Genomic DNA, 23,426 nt, shown 5'->3' with positions numbered 1-23,426 from the left:
TAAAGATGGTCTGGCAGAAATGTATGTTCCTGAGGCTAAATCTTTTCACACATCCACGATCATTTTATTATAAATTCCAGAGCTGGAAACGCTGAGTCTAATGTTAAATGTATATATATATAGTTTTTTTTTTTTTGGAGACGGAGTCTCGCTCTGTCGCCCAGGCTGAAGTGCAGTGGCGCAATCTCGGCTCACTGCAACCTCTGCCTTCCGGGTTCAAGCCATTCTCCTGCCTCAGTCCTGGGACTAAGTATCTGGGTATCTGAGTCCCAAGCGCGCGCCACCACACCCGGCTAATTTTTGTAATTTAGTAGAGGCGGAGGTGTCACCATGTTGGCCAGGCTGGTCTCGAACTGCTGACCTCAAGTGAGCCACCCGCCTCAGCCTCCCAAAGTGCTGGGATTACAGGCGTGAGCCACCGGGCCCGGACTGTTATATATTTTAAAGGCTTCTGATCCATATTGCCAAACAGTCCTCTGGATCGATTTGCAGCTGTATCCGCTGCTCCATCTGCAGTATACGAACGTGCTCCACTTTACCCACACTGGGTCATTAAAAGAACAAACAAAAAGAACTTGATTGATTTGGGATTTTAAATGGAAATGCACTAAAAATTCTTTAATTCTACCATTCACCGTCTACCATGGAGGAACAGCCCATCTGCACGGAGCGACAGCTACGTAATTCCCTGCAGCATTGTAATACTAAAAAATAAAAATGAACGAAACGTTCCTTAACCGAGGAACGGCCGAATGACCAGCGTCTCCACTCCGCGGAACGTTCTGCGAGCGCTAAAGGGAAGGCGGGAGTACATGTTTTGGAGCGGACGGTGAGAAAGGCAAGCTCGCGCCGCCTCTCTGTGTTGGCAACCCGGCTGGTGGTCAAGTTCCGGCTTCTGGGGCCAGCCGTAGGTCTTGGCGAGGGACATAGATCCGGATTCGCATCCTGACCGGCCAACCGACGCTGGTCGAGGTGACCACGCTCCTGGGCATCCGCACCTGCAGTCCGCCGGGGACCCCGCCGCCTTCTCCAGGGCGTCAGAGAGGACGGACCCTTGGGTGCTAGGGCTCCTGGGTGCCGGGGCCAAGTTTCCGAGTGCCGCTTTCAGCAGCGCACCAACCGGAAGTGGCCCTGTTGTGGCGGAAGGAGGCGATTTCTGGGAGTAGCGGGTGCTGAGAGAATCGTTGCCGGCAAAGATGATTCAGGCGATTCTGGTTTTCAACAACCATGGAAAGCCGCGGCTAGTCCGCTTCTACCAGCGTTTCGTGAGTGCGGCCCGGCTTCACCACGTCCGTTGAGGGTGCCCACTATCTCTTCCCTCCTCTTTGGCCTCTCGGCGCCCGGGGGCACCGCTCCTTGGTCACCTGGGGCTCCTGCACCGTGCATGACCCTCACCCTTCTTAAGCACTTAACCTGGGCGCAGGCCGGTGCCAGGCATTCTGTCTCCCGCCCTACTGCCCCCGCTCTTTCTGACCCTTTTCTGGATCCCTGCATTTCTGTGCCATTTTGTGACATTTTCCCTTGGGTCTCTGGGAACGAGATAGAAGCGACAGTGGGGAGTATGCCTCGTTGAGAACTTGAATGATTGAAGTCACGTTCTGTCATCGTTTTGGTTGTTGACCACAGTTTCATGAGGAAGAAATATTAAGTTTCTGAAAGTTTTTGTTATAGCCAAAGGGTCTGGAAAAGTTCTTTATTTGAAATTATTTTGCTTCAGTGTTGGCTGGGACTTTCCAGAGACTAGATACCCTTTACTCTGTAGGGTTGAAGAAAATCATTTTAAAAGTGGAAACATGATGAGAAATTATAAATGCTGCTGCATAAGGGCTCAATAAGTGATTACGTAAAATTGAATTTTCCCAACACGTTCCTTTGCAAACACATAAACATCAATATTTGCTTCTTGTCTTCCAATATTTTATTTCTTCATGGCGGGGTTTCAGAATGTTACATAATTGGGGTACTGGTGAAAGTGAAGAGGGGAAAGAGTCAGAAAACGTATTCAGGCTTCAGCTCCACCTTTTCTACTCTTGCGTCTATTGACAAGTTAATAAACCCTTTTCAGACTTTTATTCTGTCTTTTGTCAATTAGAAATGAAAAACTAATTTTACTCCTTCATAAGATTTTTAAAGCTAGATTACATTTAATTAAGTAGATTACATCGAGGTAAAAATATGAGTATTCAACATAACTATTTGTATTTGCATTTGTGTGTATACAGATTTCCCCCCTAGTTTTTTTCTAACAGGGTTATTGAGATAAAACTAACATGCCATACTGTTTACTTATTTATGTTATTTACTTATAGAGATGGGGTCTTTCTATGTTGCCCAGGCTGGTCTTGAACTCCTGGGCTCAAGCAATCCACTGGACTCAGCCTCCCAAAGTGCTGGGATTACAAGCATGAGCCACTGTGTCCGGCCCCAGTTTACCTATTTAAAGGGGACAGTTCAGTGTTTTTTATCACGTTCACCGAAGCTGCACAACTGTCACCACAATCAATTTTAGATAATTTTCATCACCCCAAAAAGAAACCTCTGCCCATTAGCACTCATTGCCTATTTCTCCATGACTGTCCCAGCCCTAGAGAGTCTCTTTCCCTCTAAATTCGCCTGTTCTAGAATGGCAGATGGAATTTGCCTACTTCAGAGTGGCAGATGGAATTTGCCTACTCCAGAGTGGCAGATGGAATTTGCCTATTCCATTGCATATAAGTGAAATCATAAATAAGTGGGTTTTTTTGTGTCTGCCATGTTTCATGTAGTATAATGTTTTCAAGGTTCCTCCATGTTGTAGCATGTATCTGATCTTCATTTCTTTTATTGCTGAATAATATTGCATTATATGGGTATGCCATATTTTGATTGTTTATAAGCTGATATTTCTGCTTTTTGGCTCTTCTAACTAATGCTGCTATGAACATTTTTGTGCAAGTTTTTATGTAGACTTATGACTTCGTTTCTCTTGGTTATATACCTAGGAGTAGAATTGCTGGATCATATAGTAACTATGGTGAACATTTTGAGAAACTGCAAACTATTTGACAAACTTTCCAAGTGGCTGCACCATTTTACATTTCCATCAGCAATGTATAAGGATTCCAGTTTCTTCACATCCCTGCCATTCGTTATTTATTTATTTATTTTTTTTTTTTGATTAAAGACATTTTAGTGGGTGTAAAGTGGTATTTCATTGTGGCTTTTTTTTTTTTTTTTTTTTTTTTACCCCGAGACTGAGTCTTTCTCTGTCTCCCAGGCTGCAGTGGCATGATCTTGGCTCACTGCAACCTCTGCTTCCCGGGTTCAAGTTATTCTCCTGCCTCTGCCTCCTGAGTAGCTGGGATTACAGGTGCCCGCCACCATGCCTGGCTAATTTTTGTATTTTTAGTAGAGATGGGGTTTTGCTATTTTGGCCAGGCTGGTCTCGAACTGCTGACCGCAAGTAATCTGCCCGTCTTGGCCTCCCAAAGTGCTGGGATTACAGGTGTGAGCCACCGCACCTGGCTCATTGTGGTTTTGATTTCAATTTCCAAAATGACTAATGATGTTGAGCATCTTTTCATGTGCTTATTGACCATTCATGTATCTTTGGAGATCATATGATTTTTATAAGACCTCATGAGCTCATAGATGAAAGTACCTTGAAAACTACAGAGTACTAAAATGATGTGAGGAGTTATTAAAATCACTGAGGCATGTAAGCAATTGGTAGTTTACCTTTTTACTGAACTAGAAATTAGGTAGTCTCATCATTTCATACCATTTCCCACTGCTGCCGCTTCCCCCAGAGTCAGATAAAAGGCTTTAGTTCAAAAGATGTGTTTTCAGTTTTAAAAAGTGCTGATGTTTAGCATGTTTCGTATTTTGCAGTATATAGACTTAGTTCCTTACAGCATCCTGTCATCTGTGAGCTTTGTTCTTTAAATGGAAATGAGGAAAATAGTGATTGATTTACTCAAATTTGTAGTGACCAATGATTGGCAAGTTTTCATTCATTCAGTAAATACTGTGAGCCATTCCATACCCATGTGAGTCAAAGTAATTTCCCCACAATTATGTTTTCCCTGTTTTTTTTCCCCTCTCTGTTTCTTTTAAATAACTTAACCCTTTCAAAGCTAAATTCAGGGCTGTAGAAAAAAAGGGATTAAAATTACTTGAACCTATTTTCTAACTCTTGGGGCAAGTCCAATTTAAGATTTTCTTTGTTACTCAAAGTGTGGTCCCCAGACCAGCAGAAATGGTATTGCCTGGGTGCTTACTAGACTTGCATCTCAGGATTTAACCTCTACCTGCTAAATCCGAATCTGTATTTTAACAACATTCACAGCTAATTCATTGCAAATTAAGATTTGAGAAGCAATGGTCTAGAGCTTTAATTTATTTTCTGTCTTGATTGCTGGTTTCTGCCTCTTGTTACCCTTTTTAACCATACTTCTTCTGAAACTCATATGTATAATTAGAAATCAAAGGTGAGTTATCAAAGTGATTTCATCAGAGTTGAGCTTTCTTATGCACGTAATAAGGAAAAAATAAGGCCAGACATGGTGGCTCATGCCTGAAATCCCAGCACTTTGGGAGGCCAAGGCATGTGGATCACTATGAGGTCAGGAGTTCAAGATCAGCCTGACCAACATGGTGAAACCCCATCTCTACTATAAATACAAAAATTAGTGGGGCATGGTGGCACATGCCTGTAATCTCAGCCCCTGGGGAGGCTGAGGCAGGAGAATTGCTTAAACCCGGGGTTGGAGGTTGCAATGAGCTGTAATCACACCACTGCCTGGGCAACAGAACAAGACTCTGTCTAAAAAAATAATAATAAAACATTTTATTTGTAGCTCTCTGTTCAAAATTTTAATCTGTGATCTATTTTTCTCAATAATACTTTGTTGATGAGTAACACAGCATCTTATATGTAGTATCTATATTACCAGTACAAAAGATGGCAGCTGTATTTGCCAATACAACTTTTTAAAACATTTACATGATTACTTCTTGACCTTCTTTTTTTTATTTTATTTTTTTTGAGATGGAGTCTCATTCTTTTGCTCAGACTGGAGTGCAGTGGCATGATCTCAGCTCACTGTAACTTCTGTTTCCTGGGTTCAAGCAATTCTCCTGCCTCAGCCTCCCAAGGAGCTGAGATTACAGGCATGTGCCACCACGCCCAGCTAATTTTGTATTTTTAGTAGAGATGGGGTTTCTCCATGTTGGTCAGGCTGGTCTCGAACTCCTGACCTTGTAATCCACTCCCCTCGGCCTCCCAAAGTGCTGGGATTTCAGGCGTGAGCCACCGTACCTGGCCCACATCTTGACCTTCTTAAAATGTTTGACCTGTTGAGATTTATGATATACTTGTCACAGATGTTTTCCAGGGGAAGACAAGATATTTCAGAATCAGGCCTTCTAGTTATTCTCTGACTTTGTATGAGAGTTTATCAATGTTCCTTTTCTTGTTTAAATATCAGCTTACCTATAGGACAGTAATGGTTAGTGACTTAGATATTTAGGTAAATATACCCTATCTTAATTCCTGTATCAGAGCCTTGTCACCCATTTTTCATAGATTCACTCTTACTTTTTCTCATCATTTTTATCATTTCTAGAAACAAGTACTAAATGTTTAGATGTTCCCAGCTTAGAAACACTTCTTCCCTTGTCCATCCCCATGGATGGGATGTAGTTTTTCAGGCCTGCCCACTGATTCACTTATCTTTTTGTTCCATAGCCAGAAGAAATTCAACAGCAGATTGTTCGAGAGACTTTCCATCTAGTCCTTAAGCGGGATGACAACATCTGTAACTTCTTGGAGGGTGGAAGGTAAACTGTCAGCTTCATTTTTCTCCCCATATATCCACTTGTGAGTGCCCTTCATTATTGCATCTTCTGGCAGTACTCAAGTGTCAGGTGGGTACTTGATGCAACTTTAACTGGTCTCACCATGATCTGCTCAGGGAGAGACACAATTCTCTCTGGGGGCGCAGTTCAATTACTGTGCTTCTGATATCACTCATTTAGATGATTGGTCCCTTGGAGGATAGGCAGGAGAAAAGGTGAGGTAAGGTGGCTTTAGGTACCTCTGCCAAACTTGGTTGCCATTCACCTAGTAAGAATGGCCTGCTTCTAGCATCTGGCCTTCTCCTTTCCGGTGGGCCCTTTCTCATTCTTTGGCACAAGGTTCCTTTTTGATGTGTTTAATTAAGCTGTGGGCATTTAAATGTTTCCCATCTTCTGCAGTTTGATTGGTGGCTCTGACTACAAACTGATCTACCGACACTATGCTACCCTCTACTTTGTATTTTGTGTGGATTCGTCAGAGAGTGAACTTGGAATCTTGGACCTCATCCAGGTATGTGTAGTCAGCTAATGATGGCAGCAACTTTAGAGTGTTTCCAAGGGATTTTTGAGTAACCTTGTGTCCATCTTCTTATTGATACTGGTAAAAGTTGCCAGACGTCCACCAGATGGTGCTCTGGGCGAGCTCCTGAGAAACCCTCAGCACTTGTAAGTTTATTGGTTTCTATCTAGCCCTTGCACTGCCCTTGGTTTTCATTTACAAACTTATACTTTTGGCCGGACATGGTGGCCCACAATCTGCTTTCAGATTGTTTTTATTACCTTCATGAAAACTGAGATGTGTAGGGACCCTAGTTTGGGAACTATTCATTTAGCATAATTTCATCATTTTATATGTGAGATTCTAGATGAGCGTCTTTTAAGTACTTGAATAAGCCCATAGGTAGAAAACACTCAAATAGATGCTACATTGAAAACTTAAGTAACAACAATTGTGGAAAAGAAAATTCTATAGCTATAAAATGTAAACTTTAAATGCTTACAACAACAGGCCAGGTATGGTAGCTCATGCCTATAATCCCAGCACTTTGGGAGACCAAGGCGGGCGGATCACTTGAGGTCAGGAGTTTGAGACCAACCTGGCCAATACGGTGAAACCCCATCTCTACTAAAAATACAAAAATTATCCAGACATGGTGGTATGCACCTGTAGTCCCAGCTACTCAGGTGGCTGAAGCAGGAGAATCGTTTGAACCTGGGATGTGGAGGTTGCAGTGAGCCGAGATCGTGCCACTGTACTCCAGCCTGGGCAACAGAGTGAGACTCCGTCTCAAAAAAACAATAAATTAAAAATAAATAGGCCGGGCACGGTGGCTCACGCCTGTAATCCCAGCACTGTGGGAGGCCGAGGCGGTCAGATCATGAGGTCAGGAGATTGAGACCATCCTGGCTAACACGGTGAAACCCCGTCTCTACTGAAAATACCAAAAATTAGCCAGGCATCGTGGCGGGCGCCTGTAGTCCCAGCTTCGGGAGGCTGAGGCAGGAGAGTGGCGAGAACCTGGAAGGTGGAGCTTGCAGTGAGCTGAGATCGCGCCACTGCACTCCAGCCTGGGCTACAGAGTGACACTCCATCTCAAATAAATAAGTAAATAATAAATAAATAAATAAATAAATAAATACAACAAAATTTGTTTTCTTAAGATAAAAGTTTAAAAGCTAAATATATCTTGGAACAAATAAATTGAAATTTTGAATATATAGTTTTGTAAGATAATTAAAAATTTCATACATTGTATTCACTTATACATAAAAGTATAAATAAAGATGAACCCATCTAAAACAGATGCATTTTGGAGATAATTTTTTTTTTTTTTCTTTTTTGAGACGGAGTCTCGCTCTGTCGCCCAGGCTGGAGTACAGTGGCCAGATCTCAGCTCACTGCAAGCTCCGCCTCCCGGGTTCACGCCATTCTCCTGCCTCAGCCTCCCGAGTAGCTGGGACTATAGGCGCCCGCCACCTCGCCCGGCTAGTTTTTTGTATTTTTTAGTAGAGACGGGGTTTCACCGGTTAGCCAGGATGGTCTCAATCTCCTGACCTTGTGATCCGCCTGTCTCGGCCTCCCAAAGTGCTGGGATTACAGGCTTGAGCCACCGTGCCCGGCCATCTTGGAGATAATTTTTAAATACTTCCTTAAAACCTGAGTCAGATTGGACATTGAGAGTCAGCATAATAGAAAGAGCCCAAGGTGGGGCGCAGTGGCTCACACCTGTAATCCCAACACTTTGGGAGGCCGAGGTGGGTGGATCACTTGAGGCCAGGAATTTGAGACTAACGTGGTCAACATGATGAAACCCTGTCTCTACTAAAAATACAAAAAATTAGCTGGGCCTGGTGGCATGTGCCTGTACTCCCAGCTACTTGGGAGGTTGAGGTGGGAGAATCGCTTGAACCCAGGAGACGGAGGTTGCAGTGAGCCAAGATCGCACCACTGTGCTCCAGCCTGGGCAACAGAGTGAGACCCTGTCTCAAAAAAAGAAAAAAAGCTCAAGATCTAGCATCAGGAAATCTGAGTTTGAGTCATGAATTTACCATCTGAAAAGTGATACTAGGTTGTAGAATTCAAATGTGAGAATGTGCTTTATACTACTGTTAACTGTATGTAGCAGGCTATAGAAATTTGTACATAATATGAGTTTATTTGAAAATTAAGGAAATATAGTGATAATGTATTTTAAAAATTGGGATAGAGTGCTTGCTTCAGCAGCATATATACTAAAAGTGGACCAGTGCAGAAAAGATTAGCATTGCCACTGTGTAAGGATGACATGCAAATTGGTGAAGCATTCCATATTATAAAAAATAAGGAAAATTTTTTAAAAGAGAAAAAAAAAATTGGGCCACAGTTATTAGAGAAAATGGAACCTGGAGATTTATATTAACAATACAAAAAGACCAGCTTTATAATTTTTTTAAAATTATTTATTTATTTATTTATTTTATTTATTTTTGAGACAGAGTCTCACTCTGTTGCCAGGCTGGAGTGCAGTGGTCCGATCTCGGCTCACTGCAACCTCCGGCTCCCTGCTTCAAGTGATTCTTCTGCCTCACTCAGCCTCTCGAGTAGCTGGGATTACAGGCACACACCCAGCTAATTTCTGTAGTTTTGGTAGAGACAGGGTTTTACCATGTTGGCCAAGATGGTCTTGATCTCCTGACCTTGTGATCTGCCTGCCTTGGCCTCCCAAAATGCTGGGATTACAAGTGTGAACCACTGTGCTCGGCCTCTAACTTTATAATTTAATAGACATTTATTAAATATTTAGTGTACATTGGATTTGGTAAGATCAGATAAGTAAAATGTAAAAATAATAGGAACTAAAAAGTTTGATCTTTGTTTTTGTTTTTTTTGAGACAAGGTCTTGCTCTCAAACTGGAGTGCAGTGGTGTGATCACAGCTTAACTGCAGCCTCCATCTCCTAGGCTCAACCCATCCTCCTACCTCAGCCTCCTGAGTAATGGGGCCTACGGCATGCATCACCACATCTGGCTAATTTTTTGAATTTTTTAGAGATGCCATGTCACCATGTTTTCCAGGCTGGTCTCAAACGTCTCAGCTCAGGCAGTCTTCCCACTTTGGCCTCCCAAATTGCTGGGATTACAGGTGTGAACCACTGGACCCAGCTGATCTTTGAAAAGACAATAAAAATTAATAAATAGTTGGCCTAATTGATATAAAGAAGATAGAAATAGAAAACATTGTTTTAAAGGGATGATATATACATAGTTGTACTACCAATATATTTGAAATAGCTGACTACAAAAAATAACTGCACTGGCCTGGCACAGTGGCACGTGCCTATAATCCCAGCACTTTGGGAGACCAAGGAGGGTGGATCACTTGAGGCCAGGAGTTTGAGACCAGCCTGACCAACATGGTGAAACTTCGTCTCTACTAAAAATAGAAAAATTAGCTGGGCATGGTGGCACATGCCTGTAATCCCAGCTGCTTGGCTACTTGGGTAGCTGAGGCATGAGAATCACTTGAACCTGGGAGGCAGAGGTTGCAGTGAGCTGAGATCACACTGTTGCACTCCACCCTGAGCAACAGAGCAAGACTCTATCTCAAAAAAAATGAAAACAAAAAACTGCCCAAATGAGGTCAACATAAAGGCACTGAAATAATATTAAGATAAAATAATAGATGTTAAAAAAAAAAAAAAAAAACTGACTCCCTAATGGGGTCACAGTAGAATTTTTTAAAGTTGAAGTACATTAAAACCTGTATGTTGCATTAAGTTATTTTTTAAAACTTAGAACAAGGAATCCTACTACCTAAGCGTATTTCATGGAATAAATTGGTTATCATCCCAAAACCTGACTCTAAAAAGGAAGATGGGCCATGCACAGTGGTTCACGCCTGTGATCCCAGCACTTTGGGAGGCCGAGGCGGGAGGATCACGAGGTCAGGAATTTGAGACCAGCCTGGCCAATGTGGTGAAACCCTGTCTCTACTAAAAATACAAACAAAATTAGCTGGGTGTGGTGGCCTGTGCCTATAGTCCCAGCTACATGGGAGACTGAGGCAGAAGAATCACTTGAGCCTGGGAGGCGGAGGTTACAGTGAGCTGAGATTGCACCACTGCACTCCAGCCTGGGTGACAGAGTGAGACTGTGTGTCAAAAAAAAAAAAGGGGAAGATGTTTATCAAATATTGCTTGTTAGTATTAGTACAAAATTACATACTAACTAAAATCTTAGCCAACAATCAGTTGAACCAAGGGATTGTGAAACCTGACTTTTTTTTCCTTTTGGACTTTCCCGTTAACAAGCAATGTGCCCTTAAACAAATCATCTAGGCTTTATTGGCCTTAAGGGTTTTTGTTTGTTTTGCGTTTTGTCTCTTCTGTGTGTTGGGTGTTGTTGTTTTTTTTTTAATCTACAAAGATACTAGATATTCTTTTCTAGCCCTAAAATTATTTCTTTAGCAGGAAAACTGCATACTATTAAACAGAAGAATTATACATTGTGTCCAAATAGTATTTATCCCAAGAATGCAAGTCAGTATAACAAAGAAAAATTAATAGTTGGCTGGGCGCGGTGGCTCAAGACTGTAATCCCAGCATTTTGGGAGGCTGAGACGGGCAGATCACAAGGTCAGAAGATCGAGACCATCCTGTCTAACACGGTGAAACTCCATCTCTACTGAAAAATACAAAAAGACTAGCCGAGCGAGGTGGCGGGCGCCTGTAGTCTCAGCTACTCGGGAGGCTGAGGTAGGAGAATGGCGTAAACCCGGGAGGCGGAGCTTGCAGTGAGCTGAGATCCGGCCACTGCACTCCAGCCTGGGCGACACAGCGAGACTCCGTCTCAAAAAAAAAAAAAAAGAAAAAAATTAATAGTCTATTATAGCAGTAAGAAAAACTAATATAATAAAAATTAGTAGTTGCTGAGAGGAGTGATTATCCAAATTATATTAAATACACTCTTAAACTGGAATAAGAAGCATTTTTGATTAAAAGTACACATTTATTAATTGTTTACTTTCTGAAGCAATGAATATAGTTATGTGGTTCAGAATTCAGAGACACACTATGAATATACAGGTTGAATATCCCTTTGAACTGCTTGGGACCAGAAGTGTTTTGGATTTTGGAGTTTTTCAGATTTGGGGATATTTGCATTATACTTATCCTAAATCTGAAAGTCCAAAACCTGAAATGCCCAATGAGCATTTCCTTTGAGCATCATGTCAGCACACAAAATTTTGGATTTTGTAGTGTTTTGGATTTCAGATTTTTGGATTTCGAGTGTTCAACCTGTATGGTGAAAAATACCCTCCTTCCCCTTTCCCCTCGTCACTTAGTTTACTTTCCCTGAAGCAATCAATTTTAGTTTCAAAACCAACAGCCAAGAAACCAGAGCCACTGTTATCTCAAGGGTGAAATCTGTAGGCATTTATGAATACTCTTGTTGAGTGTTTTGTCCAGGTGCAGTGGCTCATACCTATAATCCCAACCCTTTGGGAGCCTGAGGCAGGAGGATCACTTGAGCTCAGAAGTTCAAGACCAGCCTGGGCACCATAGTGAGACCTACCTAGTCTCTATAAAAAATCAGATGGTGTGCCCCTGTGGTCCCAGCTACTCATGTGGCTAAAGCAGGAGGACTTCTTGAGCCCAAGAGGTTGAGGATTCAATGAGCCATATTCACGCCACTACACTCCAGCTTGAGTGACAGAGTGGGACTCTGTCTCAAAAAAAAAAAGGAGTATCTTTTATTGTTTACTCTAATTTTAACAAACATTCGTAGTGAGTGATACAAAAACAAATGAAGAAGTGACATAGTAAAGAAAGACAGAGATAAGTTATGTAAGGTGGCTGGATTATGGACATAGAAAATCTTTTTAAAAAATTATAAGTAAGGAAATTATATCAGCAAAATGACAGAATATGAGATAAAGCCAACAAAATTAAATTTCCTGTTTCTGAGAAAACAGCTAGAAAATTCATAATTAAAGAAGTCTCGGCCGGGCGCGGTGGCTTAAGTCTGTAATCCCAGCACTTTGGGAGGCCGAGACGGGCGGATCACGAGGTCAGGAGATCGAGACCATCCTGGCTAATACGGTGAAACCCTGTCTCTACTTAAAAATACAAAAAAACTAGCCAGGCGACGAGGCGGGCGCCTGTAGTCCCAGCTACTCAGGAGGCTGAGGCAGGAGAATGGCGTAAACCCAGGAGGCGGAGCTTGCAGTGAGCTGAGATCCGGCCACTGCACTCCAGCCTGGGTGGCAGAGCAAAACTCCGTCTCAAAAAAAAGAAAAAAAAGTCTCATTTACGGTAGTAATAAAGGATAGTTAGTGCTTGGGAATTAACTTGGTATGGAATACTTGACATTGATTCCAATAAAATTATAAAATCTTAAAGGAAAAACAAAGGAATAGTTGGAATAAATGGAGCTACAAACTCTCCCCTTGTTGGAAAGAGTCAAGCAAAGATGACAGTAGTCCCAAAGGTGGTGAGCAACACATCAAATGGAAAACCAAGTATAATTCCATCAGGAGAGTTTATAGAACTCGGTAAAGGCAAAATTTATCAGGGAAAAGGAGTGGCCAAGAAATGCAAAAGTATATTCTAGGGAAAAAGGACAGTGATGGGAGATTTGCTTTACTAGGTTTCAGAATATATAATAGTTACCGATGAATTGATTAGAAAATCGAAATCAGTTGGAAACAATTGGAACTAATAATAGAGTAGAGTTCTGTAAGGTGACTGAATACAAGTTTAACGTATGGAAATTAGTAGCTTTTGGCCAAGCGCAGTGCATCACGCCTATAATCCCAGCCCTTTGGGAGGCCGAGGTGGGCAGATCACTTGAGGTCAGGAATTTGAGACCAGCCTAGCCAACATGGAGAAACCCCGTCTCTATTAAAAATACAAAAAATTAGCCAGGTGTGATGGCACATGCCTGTAATCCTAGCTACTTGGGAGGCTAAGGTAGGAGAACCTCTTGAACCTGGGAGGTGGGGGTTGCAGTGGGCTGAGATTATACTCTGGCCTGGGCAACAAGAGCGAAACTCTGTCTCGAAAGAAAAAAAAAAATAGATCAAAGCAGAACACGGGGGTAAAATGAGTGTTCTCAGCTGATTCAGGTAGCCTCCAGAGCACCTAGGATAACAGACACTGGATACTTTGTTTCTTTTTTTTTAAATTAATATGAATAAAACTACTGTAAGTCTTTATGCAAACTGTTATGCCTATTCATACCCTGCTAAAGCAGAATACCTGGGTCAAAGGGAATTAATATTTCTAATCATAATGCATATTGCTAGATAGATATTTAGAAAGAGTATGTTAGCCAGGCACGGTGGCTCACACCTATAATCCCAGCACTTTGGGAGGCCGAGGCGGGCAGATCACCTGAAGTCAGGAGTTCAAGACCAGCCTGGCTAATGTGGTGAAACCCTGTCTCTACTAAAAATACAAAAAATTATCCAGGCGTGGTTGCATGCACCTGTAATCCCAGCTACTCAGGGGGCTGAGGCAGGAGAATTGCTTGAACCTAGGAGGTGGAGGTTGCAGTAAGCTGAGATCGTGCCATTGCACTCCAGCCTGGGTGACTTATCTCAAAAAAAAAAAAAAAAAAAAAATGAAGAGTATGTTAATTTATAATGCCTCTAGTACTATATAAGTTTGTTTCCTTGTAACTCTAGTACTGAAATGTATCATTTTAAATTTCTACCCAGAGATAGAGGTACCTCACACATTTGAATTTTTATTAATCATGCTTTTTCCATGGGTGGATTTATAATTTTATTTTCCATGTCAGCCTTCTGTAATATAATTGAACCACTTGTCCAGTGAAGTCTAGATCCTGGCTTATAATATCATATTTTATATATTCTAAGGTGCACATTTTATCACACTTTAATAACTCTAAAATCCAGATGTGTGTTATAGTGGGTGACATCTTACAATTATAATTGACAGCTTTTTTTTTCTTTATTAGCAGATAAAACAATGGTTTGCCTTATCAGCAAATAAGTAAATCTCTGTATATTTTGAGTTTATTTTAAAATTTATTTTTTCAAACTAATTATTGTCTAACCTATTATATTAAGTGTAAATAATCCATTTTTACCTCCCCTTGTTGAAGAAACTCTAATGTCGTATGCTGTATTAAGTTTAGAGTAAAACCCAAGCCCCTATTACAGCCTGTAAGGCCCAGCATGGTCTGGCTCCTTTGCCTCTCTCTCCCCTCACCGGATACTCTCTCATCTTCACTGTGCTCTGGCCTTCTTGCTGTTCTTCAAACACAAGTACATTTTTGCCTCCAGGCCTTTGTACTTGTTCTGTCCCCTGGAATACTCTCATCTAGGTTCCTTCACTTCAGCTCTTCAAATGACTGACTTCTTTTATCATTTATGTCTCAGCTCGAATTTTAATCCTTAAACAGACTTTCTTGACACTATCTGAAGTAACCCCCGTCACATCATCCTGTTTACTTCCTTCAGGGCACTTAGGACAATAGAAAATACCTCGTTTCATTTGCCTCCTTGTTCTTCCCACACCCAGAATATAAACTCGATAAGAACATGACTTGTTGACTGTGGTGTCAACAATGGTATGTTCCTAGCATGTAGTCATCACACCTTTAACATTGGTTGAATAAACATTTAATACATAGTTGGATTTAGTTTTTACTCTTCATTTCTTCATTTTATTCCACTGAGTTACATTTTTCTTTCTGCGTTACTTTCTTGTTGTTTTATTTATTGTTTCTTTTCTTTTTTTTTTTTTTAATCTGAGACGGAGTCTTGCTCTGTTGCCCAGTCTGGAGTGCAGTGGCTCAAACTCGGCTCACTGCAATCTCCGCCTCCTGGGTTCAAGCGATTCTCCTGCTTCAGCCTCCTGAATAGGTGGGGCTACAGTCGCCCACCACCGCATCCGGCTAATTTTTGTATTTTTAGTAGACATGGGGTTTCACTACGTTGACCAGACTGGTCTCAAACTCCTGACCTCGGCCTCCCAAAGTGCTGGGATTACAGGCGTGAGCCACCGCACCCAGATATTTATTGTTTGAATATAGTTTCACATACCTAGTAAGACTAGTTATTCCCCTTTGTGGCAGTTGTTTTTCAACACATTCTCTGATATTTGTAACTATTTATTCATGCATGTATATTCTTGAATAATTTGTAAAGGTCCCAAAAAGTCCCTGTTGGATTATAATTATAATTAGAAGTGAATTAACAGTTAGCATTTCCCTCTTGTTTATTCATTTCTTCTTTTGAAACTTACATTAAAGTTTCTTTTATTTATTTTTTATTTTTTGGAGACAGAGTCTCACTTCGTCACCCAGACTCCAGTGAAGTCTAGATCCTGGCTTATAGTATCATATTTTATATATGCTAAGGTGCACATTTTATCATACTTCAATAACTCTAAAATCTGAGATCATTCCACTGCACACTGGGCGACAAGAGTGAGATTCCATCTCAAAAAAAAGAAAAAAAATGAAGAGTATGTTAATTTATAATGCCTCCAGTACTATATAAGTTTGTTATATAATTTGGAGTCTCACTCTTGTCGCCCAGAGTGCAGTGGTGTGATCTCAGCTCACTGCAACCTAACCTTCAGGTTAGGAGTTCAAGACCAGCTTGGCCCCACATGGTGAAACTCTGTCTCTACTAAAAATGCAAAAAAATTAGCCAGGAGTGGTGATGGGTGCCTGTAGTCCCAGCTACTGAGGAGGCTGAAGCAGCATAATCACTTGAACCCAGGAGGTGGAGGTTGCAATGAGCCGAGATTGTGCCACTGCACTCCAGCCTGGGTGAGAGTGAGACCCCAAAAACTAAAAATTAATAAAAATTAAAAGGAATCACACTCTATATATGGTTCTAAAACTTTCCTTTAAAATCATTTAAGTTCTGGAGCTTTTTCCACATGCATTTTTTTTTATGGTGTGTGATTTTCCATAATATGAATGTATTTTCATCTTTGATTCATTATGCTACAAGAGACTTGAGGAAAGAAATGAGACACAGAGACAAAGTATAGAGAAAGAGGGCCGGGCGTGGTGGCTCAAGCCTGTAATCCCAGCACTTTGGGAGGCCGAGACGGGCGGATCACGAGGTGAGGAGATCGAGACCATCCTGGCTAACACGGTGAAACCCCGTCTCTACTAAAAAAATACAAAAAGCTAGCCGGGTGAGGTGGCGGGCGCCTGTAGTCCCAGCTACTCGGGAGGCTGAGGCAGGAGAATGGCATAAACCCGGGAGGCGGAGCTTGCAGTGAGCTGAGATCCGGCCACTGCACTGCAGCCTGGGCGACACAGCGAGACTCCGTCTCAAAAAAAAAAAAAAAAGTATAGAGAAAGAAAAAGTGGGCCCAGAGGACCCACGCCAGCACCGGTCTCTGAGTTCCCTTAGTATTTATTGATAATTATCTTTACCATCTTAAAGAAAAGGAAGTGGCAGTATAATAGGATCGTTATAGGCAGAAAGTCAGCAGTAAGACATATGAATAAAGTTCTCTGTGACATGAATAAGTTTAAGGAAAAGTGCTGTGCCTGGATATGCATATGTAAACATCTCCATAAACCTTTTTAGTGCATAAAGAGCAGCATTGCGCTAGCAAGTCCCGCCTTTCGCCCTAAGGCGGTTTTCTCCTTTCTCAGTAAACAGAACATACCAAGATGTTCCATTGCCCAGGGACGGGCAGGAGACAGATGCTTTTCTCTATCTCAACTGCCAACAACTGCCAAGAGGCCTTCTTTCCTCTTGTACTAGCCCTCCTCAGCACAGACCCTTCACAGGTGTCAGGCTGGGGGACGATCAGGTCTTTCCCTTCCCACGAGGCCGTATTTCAGACTCTCACATGGGGAGAAACCTTGGACAATACCTAGCTTTCCTAGGCAGAGGTCCCTGCGACCTTTGGCAGTGTGCATGTCCCTGGGTACTTGAGATTAAGAGATGGTGATGACTTTTAACCAGCAAGCTGCCTTCAGGCACTTGTTTAACAAAGCACACCCTGTACAGCCCCAAATCCTCTAAACCTTGAGTTACCATAGCACATGTCTCTTGCAAGGACAAGGTTGGGGGTAGGGTCACAGATTAACAACATCTCAAATACAGAACAAAATGGAGTCTGTTATGTCTACTTCTTTCTATATAGACACAGTAACAGGCTGATCTCTTTCTTTTCCCCACACTTGTGGGCATCTATGTTTTTCCCAATTTCTTGCTATTGCAAAGGATGCTGCAATGACATCCTTCCATGTGCATCTATATGCACATGTTAATTCCCATAGTACAGATTTCTCAATTGGAATTGCTGCTTTAATAAGGGTATGTGTTTTTTAAATGAATAGATACTGCCGAATTGCCTCCAAACAAAGGCTTTGCTTTTGATACTTGTACTAATGAAATGTAATAAGAATGTATCTGTTTACCCGTAACCTCACCGACTTTTGAATATTAGAATATTAAGAATACTTTCATGCTGGGTGCAATGGCTCACGCCTGTAATCCCAATACTTTGGGAGGCCAAAGCAGGAGGATCGCTTAAGCCCTGGAGTTTGAGACCAGCCTGGGCTGCATAGTGAGACTTTGTCTCTACAAAAAAATTAGCCTGGCTGGGTGCAGTGGCCTACGCCCGTAATCCCAACACTTTGGGAGACCAAAGCAGGCAGATCACTTGAGGTCAGGAGTTGGAGACCAGCCTGGCTAACATGGTGAAACCTCGTCTCTACTAAAAGTACAAAAATTAACTGGGCCATGGTGCGGGACATCTGTCATCCCAGCTGCTCAGGAGGCTGAGGCGGGAGAATCACTTGAACCTGGGAGGTAGAGGTTGCAGTGACCTGAGATCATGCCACTGCACTCCAGCCTGGGTGACAGAGACCCTGTATCAAAACAAACAAACAAAATAAGAACAAAGAAAATTAGCCTGGGGTGGTAGCATGCCTTTGTGATTCTCAGCTACTTAGGAGGCTGAGGTTGAAGGATTGCTTGAGCCCAGGAGACCAAGGCTGCAGTGAGCTATGATTACACCACTGCACTCCAGCCTGCATGACAGACCAAGACCTTGTCTCAAAAATAAGATAAAAATAAGAATATTTTCAAATGTTTGCCAATCTGATGGGTGAAAAAATGCAAATTCATTGTTTTCGCTAGAGTTTCCCTGAATAGTAGTGAGGCTGCATATCTTTGGTATTTGGAAATGTCTATGATATTTGTCCACTTATCAAATGGCTCATTTGTTTTGTTTGTAAGTTGGATTCTTTCCTAATTGTATGGATATTCTTTTTTTGTTATATTTATTGCAAATATTTTCTCCTAGCCCATTGGTCTTTTTACTTTATGTAGGTACATCTGGAAGTTGTTTTCTTCATAGCTCCCAAGGTATGAAAATATTCTCCAATCGTTTTGCTAGTTTTTTTCCTTTGGAGAAAACCATTTTTATTATCATCACCACCCAGCTTATTTGTGCTGGGTTATGTACCAGTGACAAGATCTTCTAACGAACATCTGCATAACATTTCTTTTATGTTTTAAAAGATGAAAATAACTGTACAAGGTTAAGTACAAAAGTTCACAAGATAACAGACACAAAAAATATGCATGTATGAGATTTCATTCTACCTACAGCATTTTATGTTCAAAAAGTAGAATTCATGAACCAAAAAATATCGTCCTTCTATAGTTCTCTCAGGTTTAGTGGAAATGAGTTTAACATGATTACAACACCTATATCACTGATCTGATATTTATGAAAAAAATCTTATTTTTCAATAAATTAAAGCTAATGCAAATGGGAATAACATTTCAGTTCTTTTTTTTTTTTTACTTTTATTTTGAGACAGAGTCTCACTCTGTTGCCCAGGCTGGAGTGCAGTGGCATGATCTTGGCTCACTGTGACCTCTGCTTCCCAGGTTCAAGCAATTCTTGTGGCTCAGCCACCAAGCCACCCAGGGTTTCACTATGTTGGCCAGGCTGGTCTCAAACTCCTGGCCTCAAGTGATCCACCTGCCTCGGCCTCCCAAAGTGCTGGGATTACAGGCGTGAGCCACTGCACCCACCCATGTTTCAGCTTTATAAGATAGAGATATGAACATGGTAAGAAGAAAAAAAAAAAAAAAAAAAGAGATATGAACATGGATGGTGGTGATGGTTGCACATCATGAATGTTATCAAATGCTACTGAATTGTACACTTAAAAAATGGCTATGATGGTAAATTTTATGTTATGTGTATTTTACCACAGCTTTAAAAAAAGGAAGAAAAGCCAGTGCAATAAACTGGAATACTAGCTCTTTGGGAACAAGGACCTGACATCAGAACAAGAAGGCTATAAGTTCCCAAACCTTAAAAGTATGATCTTTTTTAAACTGCGTTCATTTCTTACGTTGCAGATGTGAAACCCAATCCCATACCTCTTTGTGTGTTCTTGCCTTTTCATATTGAGCATCTACTTTTCTAAATACAGTACTTCCTATTGCTTCACAGTCTTCTAAGTTTCTTCATCAGCTGAGCTACATCCAGCTTCATCGTCACTCTTAATACCCGCTAATTTCCTATATATGACATTTTGGTCCTTGTTTCCCAAAGTCATAGTTCAGCAGTTGGGAAGTTTGCCCAGTTTTTCTTGCCTTGACTTTTTTCCTCTTGTTCAGCAAATTTCACTGGATTTCCAGCTGCTGTGTCATAATCCCTCGGTACAGCTGTTCCATCTCTGCCAAAGCTGTTGCTTGCAGGGCTCCCATTTGAGCTGCCATAGCTATCTGAGTTACTGGCACTCCTGATGCCACCAGGGCAGCAACATTGAGAACAAAATCTCTAGTAACTGGAGTTATTTCTTGTTTTTGGTTTTCAACAATTTCTTTTTCTTTTAAAAACTTTTTCTGCAACACCCATCCCAACTATTTCTTTTTCTTGCTGTGCTTGTAATTTCTTTGCCTATTCCGTCCTCCCAGCTAAAACTCTTATGCATCCATTGCTGTACCTTTACCTCTGAAGAGAGATGAACTAGAAATCTGGCTTAAACTTCTGGTAAATCTTCTTAGTTTCTCAATGCTCTTCTTTCTCTCTTGTCTTCTGCTTCCTGTACTACTTCTGCTTCTTTCCTATGCGTGTTATATTTATTTATTTACTTATTTTTCACACACAACACAGATGCAGTTTTTATCTTGAACAGGAGCAAGATCTGATCCATGGTTTTCTTTCTTTTTTTTTTTTTTTTCCTTTTTGGAGACGGAGTCTCGCTCTATTGGCCAGGCTGGAGTGCAGTGGTGCGACCTCAGCTCACTGAAACCTCCACTTCCTGGGTTCGAGTGATTCTCCTGCCTCAGCTTCCCAAGTAGCTGGGACCACAGACGTGCACCACCACGCCTGGCTAATTTTTGTATTTTTAGTGGAGACAGGGTTTTGCCATGTTGACCAGGCTGGTCTCAAACTTCTGAACCTCAGGTGATCTGCTGACTTGGCCTCCCAAAGTGCTGAGATTACAGGTGTGAAGCACTGTGTCCTGCCCATGGTTTTCTTTTCCTTCTCCTAGATCATGATTGTTCTTCTCTCTGCTTCTGGATTGAGACTACTTCTTTTCCCTCTTTCTACTATGATGATGCCTTTCATGAGACCTGTATCTTGAGTGGACTTCTGCTTTCTGACGACTTTCTTTGTGTTTGTGTCTGTCCTCATCATTTTCAGATGAATTTATTTATTTATTGAGATAGCATGTCATTCTGTTGCCCAGGCTGGAGTGCAGTGGCATGATCACAGGTCACTGTAACCTCTGTTCCCCTGGCTCAAGCTTCTCATCACAGCCTCCTGAGTAGCTGGAATCACAGGCACACACCACCACGCCTGGCTAACTTTTGTGTTTTTTTGTAGAGACAGGGCTTTGCAATGTTGCTCAAGCTGGTCTCAAACTTGTGAGCCCAAGCAATTTGCCCACCTTGGCCTCCCAAAGTACTGGGACTACAGACATGAGTTACTGCACTCAGCCCATTTTCAGATGAATTTAGTCCCTCTCTTCCTTTATCAGAATAATGTTCTTTGTCATTATGCTCCTCAGAAGTGTATTTCTTAGAGGATTTGTTGTAGGATTCCTGTCTCCTTGCCTTATCATGAAATAGGCTTATTATTTTCCTACCTGAGTCTACAGTGTCTTCAGTTCAGCCTTTTTGCCCATCAGCATGCTCTTTGTGTTTTCGTCCTTCATTTTCTTTCTTCTTTTCTTTCTCTGACCTTGATTGTGATCTTGAATAATAATATTTTGAGTAAGAAAAACAGATGCATCCGACAGTTCTTTTTTTTTCCCCCACCATCTGGGGATGTCTTTTTCTGGGGCTAGTCCATCTTGTCCTGGATAACTACCCTATCTTGAGAACCCAGTCTTAATTTCATTAAACATCTTTAATGAAAACAGCCTTTTGACACAGTGCTGCTGCAAAATGTGTTCTGGCTCTCCTCACATGTTCTCTGGCTGCCACAGTTCAGAGCTCAGGCCACTAGGGTGGCACCTCCACTTGCCACTTTTAGCGGTACCAGCCACCTCAAAGCTTTGCCACAGACTAATAGCTCTTTCCAGGGGCCTGGATGGCACCCAGGGGATCTGCCATTGCTTTTTTAATTTATTTTTTACATTTAGCTCATTAATATCTGTTAGATATTTTTATGTCTGCATTGAAATAGGTAACTTTATTTTTCCCCCAAAGGGTGACTGTTCTAACATTATCAGTTAGCTTGTCTTTTCCCCACCAACTTAAAATACGACTCTTACTTTAAAAATTGCATTTTATAAACGTGTATGTTTCGGTAATTTATATTCTGCCCCACTGATCTATATTCCCATGTTAGAATTATACTTTTATTTTATTTTAAAAATTTATTTAGAGACAAGGTCTCGCTGTGTCACTCTGGCTGGAATGCAATGGTGCAATGATAATTCACTGCAACCTTGAATTCCTGGGCTCAAACAATACTCCCACCTCAGACTTCGAAGCAGCTGGGACTGCAGGTGTGTGCCACTGTGCCTGGCTAATTTTTTTATTTTTATTTTTTTGTAGAGACGATGTTTTGCTATGTTGCCCAGGCTGGTCTCAAACTCCTGGGCTCAAGAGATCCTTCTGTCTTGGCTGCCCAAAGTGTTGGGATTATAGGCATGAGCCACCGCACCCAGCCTTAGTATTTTACTATTTTAGTTAACAAAGCTTTACAATGAATTTTGATACCTAGAAAGACAAGTCATTCCTTATTATCGCTGTTTTTCCAAATTTTTTTGGCAGGGTAGTCTTTCACATTTAATTTTCTGTAAGAACTTTAGTCTGTCAAGTTTCATTTTCTAAAGTCCTACTGGGGACTTCCATACTTCTAAATTCATTTTTTTCCTTTAAAACTGTAGAAAGTGAATTTTAAAACACACACACATACAAGGACAGAGAGTACAGGAAAGGAGACAATAGCAATGAAATTTTTGAAAGCAGACAGGAATATGAATGCCTGATAATTGACTTGGAAAGCAACATCCCAGCCAACAACAGGGAAAGCTGACAGGCAAGCCGATAGAACTCTCAAAAGGCACAGAGCTGGCAGCATAGTCTCACTGGGGTATGGGTCTGGAGCAGACAGGGAAAGCTGTCTGAGAACCAGTTAGCTCCCTAAGTCCTTTTCCCAATTCCAGTTCTCTGGTTACCCCAGAGAATTGCCCTTACCCCAGCACAAGACTGCAGGTTTATTCCCTGCCGAGAGTGAAAGAAAGTATCTCTGGCTTAGGGGACAAAAGGTGTGCTTGATGGTACAAGTCGGGGATTAAATGATCATATGGATTCTGATTGTCGAATACTAACTTGCCAGCCCACTCAGCTCCCATGTATCTAGCAGCCAGTCTTTTATTTTCCAGGCAGGAGATTGTAAGATTTTGTCTCATATGTCCCTGTGAAGAGACCACCAAACAAGCTTTGTGTGAGCAACAAGGCTGTTTATTTCACCTGGGTGCAGGTGGGCTGAGTTCGAAAAGAGGGTCAGCAAAGGCTGGTGGATTATTACTAGTTCTTATAGGTTTTGGGATAGGCAGTGGAGTTAGGAGCAATGTTTTGCAGGCAGGGGGTGGATCTCACAAAGTATACGTTC

At 41.6% G+C, this 23,426-nt stretch overlaps 1 protein-coding gene and 1 non-coding gene across 2 annotated transcripts in view; both read left to right on the top strand.

The window, feature by feature from the left end:
* The first annotated feature begins 246 nt into the window (after positions 1-246).
* The window catches only part of LOC111522855 (AP-3 complex subunit sigma-2), a 61,310-nt gene continuing 38,130 nt past the window's right edge, over positions 247-23,426 (top strand). The window contains exons 1-3 of the mRNA XM_023187105.2: positions 247-1,265; positions 5,729-5,820; positions 6,238-6,349. Coding sequence (XP_023042873.1) covers positions 1,197-1,265; positions 5,729-5,820; positions 6,238-6,349 — 273 coding nt within the window. The 5' untranslated portion in view covers positions 247-1,196. The remainder of the gene's footprint in view (positions 1,266-5,728; positions 5,821-6,237; positions 6,350-23,426) is intronic.
* Positions 8,548-8,654, top strand: LOC111522950. Its single transcript, XR_002725384.1, has one exon. It is a non-coding gene; the product is annotated as a U6 spliceosomal RNA (small nuclear RNA).

This window comes from Piliocolobus tephrosceles, chromosome 6, assembly GCF_002776525.5.
Source record: "Piliocolobus tephrosceles isolate RC106 chromosome 6, ASM277652v3, whole genome shotgun sequence".
NCBI lineage: Eukaryota > Metazoa > Chordata > Mammalia > Primates > Cercopithecidae > Piliocolobus > Piliocolobus tephrosceles.
The sequence above is the reverse complement of the archived record's forward strand: the minus strand, read 5'-3'. Positions and strand labels throughout refer to the sequence as shown.